General features: G+C 41.6%; 1 protein-coding gene and 1 pseudogene across 1 annotated transcript; one reads left to right on the plus strand and one right to left on the minus strand.

Moving 5' to 3' along the window:
- Positions 1 to 2,346: 2,346 nt before the first annotated feature.
- MRPL17 (mitochondrial ribosomal protein L17) lies at positions 2,347 to 3,745 on the minus strand. Its single transcript, XM_036242218.1, has 3 exons — positions 3,503 to 3,745; positions 3,125 to 3,193; positions 2,347 to 2,800 (listed from the first exon to the last, which is right to left on the minus strand). Exons 1-3 carry the CDS (start codon positions 3,674 to 3,676, stop codon positions 2,525 to 2,527), a joined length of 519 nt encoding a protein of 172 aa, XP_036098111.1. The 5' UTR covers positions 3,677 to 3,745; the 3' UTR covers positions 2,347 to 2,524.
- Positions 3,746 to 12,205: 8,460 nt separating this feature from the next.
- On the plus strand, positions 12,206 to 12,995 carry LOC118616789 (annotated as a pseudogene).
- Positions 12,996 to 13,689: the final 694 nt, after the last annotated feature.

Here is a 13,689-nt window from a genome sequence, read left to right on the forward strand (position 1 = left end):
TAGAGACTGTCTCAACCAAAGGTGGTAAGGGGAGCTGTGCATAGGGAAACAATCAAAATAAGGACTTCCATGCTTTTGGAGCATAAAACTAGAGGGAAGGAAGTAGCTGGAATAGCGGGTGGATGCCTAGTACCTGAGGGGTGTCATAATAAGGAATATGGGCTTTTTTCCTACAGGAAAGGAGGAGCCATTGAATATTATCAAGGATAGAATTAAGATAACAGATTTCTACCACTTTGGCTGCAGTGTGTATGAAAGGCAAGTTAGGAGGCTGTTGCAGTAATCCAGATGTCTTAGATTCCAGAGTAGGGAGAGAGGTGACTAGATTTCAGAAACATTATGAAAATCAACACATGACTGGTTAATATGACTATAGCTGAGTGCAAGAAAACAGTCCCTGGCTTTTTGTTTCCTCTGAATGTTGGGTTTATACTGTTATTGACCTGTTGATGCTTGAGTTCATTATTTGAAGGCAATGGGGGCATAACCCAACCTTGTAATAAAAAACTGGAGACCAAGAACCTCTGAAAGCAGAGAATTCCAGTGCATCTGGACCCTTCCCTTGGGGGTCTGAAGCTTGTTAAAGAGGTGCTTAGATGGACTTGAGGGCGTATTCCAACTGGGGTAAAAAGTTATCATTTACAGGCCAGATTACTAAAGTTGATAGTGTTATTTCCCTTGTGGTGTCCCTGAGCCTTTAGTAAATATTCTGATTCATGTACTGTTATTTGGGCCAAGATATTAAAGGGAATGAATGAAGTGTCCTGTGAGGCCACTGTGGCATTGGTAATGGGCCATTAAACTGTGAGTTCCTTGAGGGAGAGGCTGTTTCTTCTCATCTCTTATTCCTAGTATCTAGCCAGAACCGGATACACGGCAAACACTTGATAAAGACTGTATCCCTAGTGCCTAAATAGATGATGGGTACTAGTAGATGCTTAATAAGCACTTAGGGAACTGCTGAAAGCTCCAAAGGGGGATATATTTCTGGGACTAAGAGGAAAAGCTGAATCAGCCACTATCTATCTGTTACCAATAATACTTAAAGACGTATTTTCAATATTAAGAAAAGTGTTTTTTCTAGGAGTCAGGAATGACTCCAACTTATCTAGCTGAGGTGTAAATGATGCCAAGAAGACAGGAAGGGGATGAATATTTGGGCAGAAGCATTCCGAGTTGAAGGTTTATTTAAGAAATGCTTTAAGTGTCTAGTGTGTCACTCAAAATATGTCAGAAAGCTTTCTGGTAATAATGTGATAGGCAAACTGAAGCAGAAGGAGACATGGATAACCCTGTTGGGAGTAGATGAGTATGATTAGAGAAGCTGCAGTGAAATAGCACAGGAATAGCTGTCACTGAAACTACTACCTACCTGCTAGACCAGGGACCTCTTTACCTTTACCCTTATTATCTCAGACAATGGGTGGGTTTGGTGGGCCCATAACACTCTGAAGGTCCAGCCTAAAAGAAAATATCTTCTTTGCACCATATTTGAGATATGGGTACTGTCAGACCCTGCCATGAAGTGTTTAGGTGGGGATGACAGCACTGTTTTTCCATTACTACCACCCTAGTCAAGCCTCTGAGCCTTAAGTGATGGGCAGCCTGCCTTCACATAATTAGTGGATATAAAAGAGCTTCCTACTTCTCATATGCCTTGACCATTCTGAAGCCGGATTTCCCTTTTCTGAGTTCCCAGATTTGATAACAATAAAAAATTTCCAGGAAATTCCCAGCAGGTTTAACTTCCTAATCCTCCTCCCACTTCAACCCTGTCCTTCACTTCACTCTCCCCTCCCAACCCCCTTCCACCCCAAGAGGAAGGAGCTTATCCTGGAGTCCAATATCCTCTGCTTAATGCTTGTAATCCCTTGGCCAGGGCAGGAATACATCTGAGTTCTCAGGCCCTTTTCTTTGGGGCCCATCCAGGGCTTGAGGGGAGCACATGAGGGTAATATATTATCCTGCCTAGAAAGAGAGGAATGGTTGTAGTGTTCTTTGAAGGTTCTTAGGGTACCAGATTCTTATGGAAGGTTCACTTCTAGATATCCACTCTCTGACCCTTGTAAGGAAGTAATTTTTCTCTAATAAGTCCCAGGGACTCAGTCTCTATGTTAGATGTCATAACTCAATCACATTTGGGGGCCAGTTTTGAATTGTAGGGTACATGCCCCATATACATCAACATTAAGAAAAATAAAATTTTGCTAACCCAATATAACCTGGATTTAATAGCCAGAAACATATGCTGTGAATTTACTATCCCATGAAGACAGAGCATTTAGATAGTTCTCATTCTCAGAAATTCCAAGGGGAGGATTAAAAACAAAACATAACCGGCTTATGTATAGTCATACAAAGAATTTTATCTATTGTGCAAAGAGAGGGTTATTTGGCCCCCAAGCAGGTTCTGGGCTCTATTAAGACTGTCCATTTACAACTCTAGCTCCAGTTCTTAGAGATGAAGTGATCCAAAGGTCTATGATCATGAGCACTGATGAGGCTACACATCCTTTGGCTCCAGTTAAATCCCTGGTGTTTGACGTGAGAGGGAGCTGTGGATGCTTGCTTTCTGGTCCTGTCGCAGTCCCAGAAGTAGCTGGTTTAGGAGTGTAAGGTTGCTGTCTCTGCGAGGCAGGGGCAGGGGTGGGAGGCAGTTCCCTTTATACTCGATCACTGCCATCTTAGCCCGATCCTGCTTATTCCGATTTGGGATCTGCAGCATTCTTGTGTAGCCCCCATTCTGACCTTGGTACCGAGGGGCCAGTACTTGAAACAGCTTTGGGATCAAGTCTTTCTCCTAAAGGGGGAGAGTTATCCAAAAGAGAGCAGTCAGGCACCACTGCAGAGATGCGTCTCCTAACACACCCTCAGACCTCCTCCCCGCCTCCCCCGTGTGCTAGAGTCCAAGTTACACAGAGAGGTGTTACAGGCAGATGTGCAGATTCGGATTCTCATCGAATTCAACCTACTTAAGGCAGGCACACGTTTCCAATGTAGTTCACAACATTTGTCCATAAGTGAGTGCCTTAACTTAATTCTGCCCAGTTCCCTTTTCTCCAACAACCCCCTCCCTCTCAGGGAACAATGGATGAGATCCGGGTGGCAGACAGGACGCACTTACCGTGAGCCAGAAGTCAGCCATGCGCATGGCTCGCTGGTTGGTGTCTCCCAGCTTCCCATAGTCGATGAGCTGTGAGAACACAACATCACAGATCCAAACCGAACAAGAAACAGGCCCCAACCTTACTCCTTTAATGCTGCACTGCAGGCTGTTCATGCCACTAGCCCCACTTCTCTCTAATCCGGCCACCCCTAAGCCCGCAGCCCTAAGCGGCCTTCCATTGGAGAGGCCGGAGGAATGGGCTCAGCTCAGAATACTGCAGGGTGCAGACTTGGGGGGCAAGCTTACCCGGGCGGCCCCACTCCTTTCCCAACTCCAGCCGGACTCCGCCCCCTCAGGCTAGACCCGCGGGGCGGACCAAGGCGTCCCACCCCTGACCTTCTCGGCGTAGCCCCTCATCTCGTCCACGCGCGCCCATGACGCCTCGATGCGCTCGTGTCGCACTAGTCCCGTAAGCAAGTTCCGCAGCAGGTGGATGCGGGACTCGGGGCCAAGGCCCAGGCGGCGGAATACGCGGCCGTGGGAGATGGCGGCAACGACCGACAGCCGCATGTTCCCGGCTCCTCCCGAACCCGGGAGGCCGGAACTGGAAAGTCAAGAGGAAACTGCACGCAGCGGCGATTTGAGAAGACGCATGCGCAGTAGCTAAGTGCGTGGGGGACGTGTTTGCGCATGGGCATCAGAGCCTGCCTCGTTGGCAACCAGGGGGAGGCGAGAAGGAGTGTTGACTTCTTCTAGAGGAGGTGCGCTGGGCGGGCTTCAGGCACCACGTGAGCTCCCTTTGGTGGGGAAACCAGGCGCCCCCTAGTGAGGAAAGAGCGGGCCTTAGGGTTCTCTTGTGCTGCAGCAGGCTTCTCGTGGCCTGTAGGGCGATGGGCGGCTCCCCCGCGGAGCCTGCTGGGAAAGTGAGTATCTGAGGCGGAAGGCGATTAGAGGGGTTGCGCTCCTGTGCTGGCGACCCCACCCCGCCCTGAAAGGTGGGGAACAGGGCTGTCTGACACCCCGAGGACCTCATTTTGCCAAAACTATTTTCAGTAGTAATGATGAAATTAAAGGAATAGTAATGATGTTCAGTTGAGCTGCAGCTAGTGAAATTTTTCCTTTGTTAAGGTAAGTACATATAGTGTGTAGGCACTGAGACAGGACAGAGCAAGGAAGATGGGCCAGGTACAGAAACTCACCAGAGCAGAAAGCCCCTGATGCCTAGCAAGGGGCAAAACAAGAAACTTGCCCCCAGCGTAACCTATCCTCCGCTAGCATATCAGTGGCCCTGACCTTTTCCTCCCTAAAGATAACGTCTAGGCCAGTTCTATTCCAGCTCCAGGCCCAGAAAAGCAGCAAAACCAGACAAGTGACATTGTGGTTGCCTCAATACCAGCTGCACTGACTAATGACCCCCAGTCTTGGAAAGCACACGTGGAAAGCTGATCAATATTCTACTGAGACCCTTCCTGAGACCTCCGGTAAGATTCCCACCCACAAGAGAGAGACATTTGCTGAAGATGAAGGACCCCGTGTGCGGGCTCCCACAGGGGAGTATGCCAGCACCATTCCCTTCCCCCTTCTATCCTCTAAGTCTTCCCAGGAGACTTGCAGCCAGGGGAGCAATGGGCAGCAGCAGCTTGTCTTGGACTAACCCCAGAGCCTGTCTCTAAGGCCCCTTTTCTCTGACCTCTCGGTGAGCCAAAGCTGCCCAGCCTAGGCTCTTTTGTTGCCTCTTCTATGCCCTTCCTAGTTTCACTGTCCTGAGTGGGTTTTGCTGCGGCCAATAAATTCTTTCTTACTTTGCTACACTTTGTCTCTTGATTGAAACCTTTTCTTCAAGAAGACAAGAACCAAGGTCTCATTATCTGGCCGCTAATATACTCATCCTAGTTAAAGAAAAAAAATACAGAACTCAAAGGAAAAGTGATGGATTAATACTTTTAAATTACATCAGTGTATTAAAAAAAAAATGTTAAGATTTTTTTTTCTTTATCGATTTTAGAGAGAGAGGAAGGGAGAGGGAGAGATAGAAACATCGATGAGAGAGAACATCAATTGGCTGTCTCCTGCATGCCTCCCACTGGGGATCGGGCCTATAACCTGAGCATGTGCCCTGACCGGGAATGAACCAGCAACCTCTTGGTACATGGGTTGACGCTCATCCACTGAGCCACACTGGCCAGATAAAATGTTTTTATCGTTTTTTTTTTTTTTTTTTTTAGAGAGAAAGAGATAGAAAACATGAATATGAGAAAAAAGCATTGATTGGCTGCCTCCTGCACACTCCCTACTGAGATTGAGCCCACAACTCCAGCATGTACCCTGACCAGGAATCGAACTAGGACCTCTCAGTCCTTGAGATGATATTTAGTCCACTGAGCCACACTGGCTGAGCAACACCAGTGTATTTTTTTAAAAGGGAGAAAACAGCCCGGCCTGTGTGGCTCAGTGGTTAAGTATAGACCCATGTACCAAGAGGTCACCAATTCAGTTACTGGTCAGGGCACATGCCCAGGTTGTGGGCCCAATCCCCAGTAGGGAACATGCAGGAGGTAGCCAATTGATGTTTTCTCTCGTCAATGTTTCTTTTCCTCTCCCTTCCTTTCTCTCTCTAAAATCAATAAAGAAAAAATAAATAAAAGGGAGAAAACATACTATGCATTTATGTTAAAATAACATACAATAAATAACATTATAGTTTCTGTTTTGGAGCCTTAATGTCTGTAAATTTGAAATTAATGTCAAAATTGCTTTTTGTCATTCTTGACAAAGGATATGTTAAGTCCTAACCCCACCAACCTTCTCCACCTCCCTACATTACCTCAGAATATGGCCTCATTCAGAAGTAGGGTCATTGCAGATGCAATTAGTTAAGAAGGGGTCATACTAGATTAGGGTGGACATCTAATCCATATGACTGGTATCCTTATAAAAAGAACTGAGGTGGAGAGACAGAGAAGGACACACTAAATGAAGACAACCTTGTGAAGACAGACATATACAGGGAGAACCTATGTAACCAAGAAGGCAGAGATGTGAGTTGGGCAGTTGCAAGCAAAGGATCCTCAAAGATTTCTGGCAAACACTGGAACCTAAGAGAATGGCATGGAACAGATTTTTCACTAGATCCTTCAAAGAGTGTATGACTCAGCCCACACAATGGAGCTATGAGACAATACATTTCATTTGTTTTATGCTGCCCAGTTGTGGCACTTTGTTACAGAAGCACTAGGAAAGCAATGCACTCATCTTCACATATTCATGTTCAATAGACAGTATACTTAAAATTTGTCACTCTGTCTTCACTCATAGGTGGCCAGAGAACACTTCTTGTTCATTTTAATTTGGAAAACTTCCTTCTGTTTGAAGCAACAGACAACAAATAATTAAGAAAAGTCTTACACATGGATATTTTGATTGAAATTTATACAAATCACACTTCATAATAAATTCCAGAAACTACAATACTGTGTCTTGTTTATTTGGGATCAAATCTTGCAGCTATCAATGATCTCCACAATTGAAAATTCACTATAAATATCTATTGGGGAACATTTCTGAAGATCTTTTGCAAAAGTTGGAGAAAAGTAACATTGCATTATTTGATCCATTGCTTTAGAAGGAATGTCCACTTGGTGAAAATGTGCAGGATTACAGATTGTCCTCCTTCCTTTCTTTATTCATTTTTGGCCATATAAGACCATCATCTCTTGTCTCTTCTGGCCGTCTTCAAAACTGGATTCTTTTTCCTATGTCAATTTCTTCACATTTTGCATAGTTAATGAATTTCTCCAGAATTTTTTTTATGTGTGTGTTAAAGGAACAATTTTTAACCTTGTTGTTTTACTGCATGTTGTTCAAGGCTTATTTTGGCTGATTGCCAATGTTTTTTGTGTCTGATTGACCTCATCTGAAATTTTACCTAACTAAGAAAAGATAACTCAGAAGAAAAGAAAAGTTTCATACAACTAAGATTATTTATTTTAAATTCACTACTATAATAGCAGGGCTATGTTTTCCCACAAGGGCTGGTGTCAAAATATACCTGAAGTGAGTTTGAAAGATCACAAATTCTTATGAATTTACTATGAAAGTAATGTATGTGACTGAATTTAACTGTGTAACTGATAATCCGGCAAATTAACTTACATGTAGAATGAAATATATTTTAGTGGTTTAGTGAAAATTTGAAGCTTACGTATGTGGCTTACTCAACACTAACCACAGTAATTGTTTAGAACTTAGACCAACAAAAGATTTTTGTGTGAGAGTTATTGTATCACTAACATTGTTAGCATTGTTGTGCAAGGTGATATGAATCAGATTGACTTTTAATTAGTTTTATTACTGCTTTTAAATTCTTTACAGATGATTCATCTCCATATGTTTGATCAGGGCAGACTGCCTCTACCGCCTGACCCTTGATACTCAGTAGCTCTCAGTGTCTAGCTGAGCCTCCAGGGAAAGCATTCAGATGGATCTGGGTGAGTCAAGACTTGGAGTAACCCTGACAAGAGTCTAGTTTGAGCCTCTGAGGAGTTGTTGATAGTGACTATATAGTTCTGAGTTCTGGAAGAGGTGAGGAAAGTGGTCTCAAGCACTGTTCTGGTAGGCATCTGAAGAAGGAAGATCCCAGCCTGTAGAAAATTGTTGTACATACAATTTCCTAGCTTCTGCTGGGAGAAAGGACTTGGATCTGGCTACACTACTGTAGAGAACTCCTGTGTGATGTTGTGATATAACAAAAATGTGTATTTGTTCTTAAATCCTGGTTCCTGGCACAGAGCTCCTAAAACCCTTGGAATTTCCTCAGTGATAGGGAATAAAGGAACACTTTTTTTGTTATTCATAAAAAGTCTATTTCACCTGTACCTGAGATTATGCTAATGAGGTGACTCTTGGAGGATGGGGACTGGTTACCAGAGAAACTAGCCAAGTAATTAGAGGGTTGGAGCTGTCAGTCCTCTCCTACCCCCACTTCCATGGGAGAGGTTGGAGATTGACATGATCACCAGTGACCAATGATTTAATCAATATGTTTCCATAAAAACACTAAACAGCAGGTTTTGGAGAGTTTCTGAGTTGATGAATACATTGAGGTACTAGAAGGTTTAGCATGCTCTGAGAGGGCATGAAAACTCTGAGGCCCTTCCTACATACCTTGCCCTATGCATCTCTTCCATTTGGCGGTTCTTGAGTTGTATCCTTTATATAAACCAGGACTAGTAAGTAAATCATTTTTCTGCTGTTTTAGAAAATTATCACACTTGAAGAGAGGATAATGGGAACCCCAAATATATAGGTGGTTGATTAGAAGTGACAACTTGGTACTTGCAATTGGTTTCTGAAGTAGGGAATTAAGCCCCTGCCCTATAGGGTAGGGCTAACTCCAGGTAGTTAGAACTGAATTGTAGGGCACCCAGTTGGTGTCACAGAGAAATGGTGAATTGCTTGGTGTGGAAAACCCACACGTTTGGTGCCAGAAGTGTTATAAGTAGAGATATAAACTTTTCTCTTTACCCTGAATGACTGCATCTTGTTCTGCTGAAGCCTCCATGAAGCAATGTCCAGGGAGCCAGTACAGGGAGCTGAGCAAATGTTCAGTTAGGGATTTAGTGGTGATGGTGGGAAGCAATTGTCAGCTGGAGCTGAAATCAACTCTTGGTTCTATCTTTAGAGTAATGAAAATCTAGAAGGCTCTTTCTTGATATTTTTTTCACTCTAATCAGGGTCTTGAAACCTCTATAGATCCAATGTTCTGGGAAGGACTAGACAGAGATAGAGACGGTCGCTGGTATCAGATGGAATTGTGATCATATTAGGCTCAGTTAAAATGAGTTTTCCACGATTAGATTCACTAGAATATTGAAGATAACAATAAATCAAACATATCCAAATAGAAACATGAAACCTTGTAAAAGTTGAATTTAGGAAAATATGTTCCTGATCTACATGCAACTAAAGTTGAGGTGGTCCAGGCCTGTGGAGGAACATGGAATTTAGATAGAAATCAGCATAACCCTATATGGTGATGTTTCCCTCTAGAAATGATGACTAGCTATTTCCAACTTGGCTTACGTTCTTCAAGTGGTGTTCTTTCCCCTCCCTGCTTCATTTCCTTGCATTATTAGTGAGATGAGCTGCCTGCTGTTGACATTATAAGGTCTTTCGAGGTCAGAGAAGGACTCTGACTCATGTATCCCATCTCCTCTCCCTTTCCTTCACCTCCAACCTAGTGCTGTGCTTTTTTTCTAAAATCTTTCATTACAAGTTAGTAAAAAAGATAAATTTGATTTCTTTTTTTTGTATGTGTCTCTTGATGTTTCACTTTTACTTACAACAATTGTTTATTCTCCTCCTTGGGAAGAAAAGACAAGCACCCAGACTTTCCCCTAGAGCCTCCAAAAGGAATGCAGCCCTGAGAATAAATTGTGTTTAGCCCCATAAGACCAAATTTTGGACTTTACACCTGCAAAAATGTAAAATAATTAATCTTTTTTTTAAACAACCAAGGCTATGGTAATTTGTTATAGCAGCAATAGGAAACTAACAGTGGGTTTCACATTGTACCTGAGTACATTGCACGTAATAGGTGCTCTGTGAATGTGCTTTAAATGAATGATCAAGCTTCCAAAATGTCTGATTCTTAATTATGATGAAGGGATTTTGGAAATAAATAAGGATGAGTTTCTGTGAGAATTCCAGACCAGTATGATGTGAAGTGAGCAGGCAGTTTTATTCCAGTTTCTCTCCTTCTCATCTTCAGACTTCAAACTTCCCAGGCTAAAAGGATTGGTGGTAAGTAGAAAGAGCACAATCTTTGTAGTCATCAGACTACGACAAAGCCGAGGATGAGGATGTGGATGGAGATGGCATGGTTAGGACTTTCCCTTAGTCCATAAGAGGTATTTATTTGTCAAGAGGGAGACTACAATTCTTTATAAAGGAAATGTATAAAGAAATAAGGCTGAGGTAATATTAGTCTTTGAAAATATTACAGTCACACAAATGTAGCACACCATAGTCAGGTAGAGGTTGGTCCTGTGGTTTAACTTTACAAAGATTCCCCAAGTGTTTGTGTACCACAGATGCTCAATTGAAACCCAGTGGGCCACCATAGGCCTACCATAGCAAAGTGAGTTGACTCAACCATCAAGTAGTGCAGACTGCTGGGCCAATTTTTGGGATGGAGGATGTGGCAGTAAAGTCAGGGGTTTTGCAGGCAGAAGAATGCTTGGAACATTGTCCTTGACAAAAGTCTAGACCCCAAGTTTACTAACCAATTCAGCAGTGGTCTCCTGCAGAATGTTTAGCAGTTAAGTGTATGAAGGAGAGTGCTGCAGAAACCAGCAGGTGGCAGCCACCACAACAGGAAAAACCTTTCTCAAGAAGCTCTGTGAGTGATTAAGCATTATTTTTTCCAATAGAGACCAAACACTTCCTAAAAGTATATTTAAATCGTCAGGTTGAATTAAGTTTAAACTGGATTGAGATTTTAATTTTTTTCTACTACTAACCAGTAAATGGTATTTGTGAGGGATATTACATTCTAGACTAAAATAAAGAGAGTTAAATATTTCTCTACCTCATCTGAATTTTAATGTGCCCTTCTGCAAAGTCATTCAGATTGCTTCTTGGATAAGCTTTTCAGAAGAGGAAAGAGAGGATCATAGAAGTACATATTAATCTATCTTTCTTTTTTACACCCCTGTTTTCTTGTCTGCCTTTGAGTTGGGAAGTTCAGAGGGAATTTTAACTTGTATCTGTAGCCCATTTTCTCCTATGTGATTCTCTCTTCTCTCCTTTCAGGAGAATGCTCTCTTGACAGGAAAGTTTCCAATAAATACCCCCGATCAGCAACCCTTTACTGAAGATTTAGTACACATGAGGCCCTATGATAAATACAGGGGATACGAAGAAGGAAAGGCTGGCCTTAGCCTACACACAGGGAGCAAGGGAAATGGGCATTTAAATAATTGTTGTAAATAACCATTTGAAGAAAAAGGAGTGGAGACTATCTTTTATACTGACTCTTCCTAGGCCGGTGTGTGTGAAGCCATCCCTGATACCCAGTCAATTGTATCTCTTCATCTTTGGCTAATAGTCTCTCTTGCCATATTTTATTGTGTCCTGTGTTCATATTTTCTTATCAGCCTATGTTTGGGAAGAAGACCTATGTCTGATTCACTTTCTAAATCTTTGGATCCCGACAAAATTCTAAATACACAGAAATGTTGAATGTGAAACAGTGTCAATCTTAGCCTGTACAAAGTTACATGTTCAAAGATGTTAATTACAATGCAGTTTATAATAGTGAAAGTTTAGGAACCTGGTTGCCAATCAGTAGAGATCTGTTAAGTACAAACAAAGGGAAATTATGCAGGCATTAAAATTATTAAAATAGACAAATATTATTAGTATCAAAAGATGTCCATAAGAAATTTTGAATGGAAAGGAGATTATAGGATATGTATACTATAAGTTATAAAAGGTGCACAATTATACATATTTAACTATATATCCATATGCCCAGAAGTATTGTCATTAAACTGTTCATAGAAGTTCATCTGAGGATTAGGATTTTGTGTTTTTAATTACCTTTCATATGTTTTTCCACATTAAAATTTTTTTCAATGAATAGATGTTATTAAAAGTGATAGGAGTGTCCAACTGGTGTGGCTCAATGGTTGAGTGTTGACCCATGCACTGAGTTCACCAGTTCGATTTCCGGTCAGGGCACATGCCAGGTTGCTGGCTTGATCCCCAATAGGGGTTGTGCAGGAGGTGGCTGATCTATATTTCTCTCCTCGATGCTTCTATCTCCGTTTCCCTTCCTCTCTCTCTAGAAATCAATAAAAACATTTTTAAAAAAGTGATGGGTATACCATGCAATGTGCACAGGATGTTTTATTGAATTATATACTTGAAACCTGTACTCCAATACATTCAATAAAAAGAAAAACAAAGATTAAAAATTTTTTTTTTCATCAAAATCTGATTGTGCAGACTTTACTGAAGATTGCCAAGTGGTAGTTTTGGCAGAGCTCATTGATTGCCAGGTTTGCAGAAGGCAACAGCCAGGTCCATGTCAGAACCATGTTTTGCAACCAGTATGACAGTGGTATCAGTGTTTGGAGCCCTCAGGGCAGGATTCATCAAAATAAATATGCAATGAAATCTGTCAGTCAAAGTTTAGCCACAGTTGGTCTGAAATAAAAATCCATGCAGTGTTAGTTGCATTGAAGACAGCACAGTCAGAGCTTGCAGCTCATCAGAAAAAGATCCTCCATGTTAGCAACCATATTGGTTTCTCAAATGTGGGATTACTGCTGGTGCTAGACTGTTATGTAATTTTATGTGCCATGAATGTTTGGATTCCAGATTTGTATTTGACAGACTGCTTTCTGTGTCTCATCTTGTATCTCTAATTGGAAGCAAGACCCAGATACCAATGCAAAGATATGGCCAAGGCCATATGGTTGTTGGGCTGCTTATTTCTGATTATGGTGATATGGGCCATCATATTTTCCAAAACTGTCCATCTGCTAACTATTTTGACTGCAGAGCTATGCACACTGGAGCTTGTGCTCAGTCAACCCATACTTACTTGGAGAGACATATATCTGAGTTTATGGAGTATAATTTTAGTGAACTGGTTAAGCATGGTCTGTGTGCTTTAAGAGAGACACTTCCTACAGAACAGGACTTAACTACAAAGAATGTTTCCATTGGAATTATTGGCAAAGACATGGAGTTTATGATTTATGATGATGATGATGTGTCTCCATTTCTGTGAGGCCTTGTAGAAAGGCCACAGAGAAAGGTACAGCCAGCTCAACCTGCTGATGAACCTGCAGAAAAGGCTGATGAACCAATGGAGCATTAAGTGATAATCCTCCAGTCTATATGTGTATTATCAAATGTGTAAGAATTCAGGAACATGTACTGATGACAATAATCTATACTTTGAACCAAAAGATGCAATGATGGTAAAAGGCATCCAAATAAGAAAGGAAGAAGTAAAACTCATTATTTGCAGATGACATGATATTATATATAGAAAACCCTAAAGACTCCACCAAAACACTACTAGATTTAATAAATGAATTTGGCAAAGGAGCAGGATACAAAATTAACACCCAGAAATGGATGGCATTTGTATACACCAATAATGAACTATCAGAAAGAGAAGCTAAAATCAATTCCATTTACCATTGCAACAAAAAATTAAGATACTTAGGAATAAACTTAACCAAGGAGGTAAAAGAATTCAGAAAACTATAGGACATTGGAAAACAAGATAGAGGAAGATATAAACAAATGGAAGCATATACTGTGTTCATGGATTGAAAAAATTAACATAATTAAAATGCCCATATTACACAAAGCAATCTATAGATTCAGTGCAATCCCTATTAAAATTCCAATGACATATTTCACAGCTCTGGAACAAATGTTCCAAAATTTACATGGAACCAAAGAAGACCCTGAATAACCACAGCAATCTTGAAAAATAAGAACAAAGTTGGAGGGACCACAATATCAGATATCAGGCTATACTACAAAGCCATTGTAATCAA

The sequence above is a fragment of the Molossus molossus genome, unplaced genomic scaffold (assembly GCF_014108415.1).
Source record: "Molossus molossus isolate mMolMol1 unplaced genomic scaffold, mMolMol1.p scaffold_m16_p_41, whole genome shotgun sequence".
In the NCBI taxonomy this organism is placed as follows: domain Eukaryota; kingdom Metazoa; phylum Chordata; class Mammalia; order Chiroptera; family Molossidae; genus Molossus; species Molossus molossus.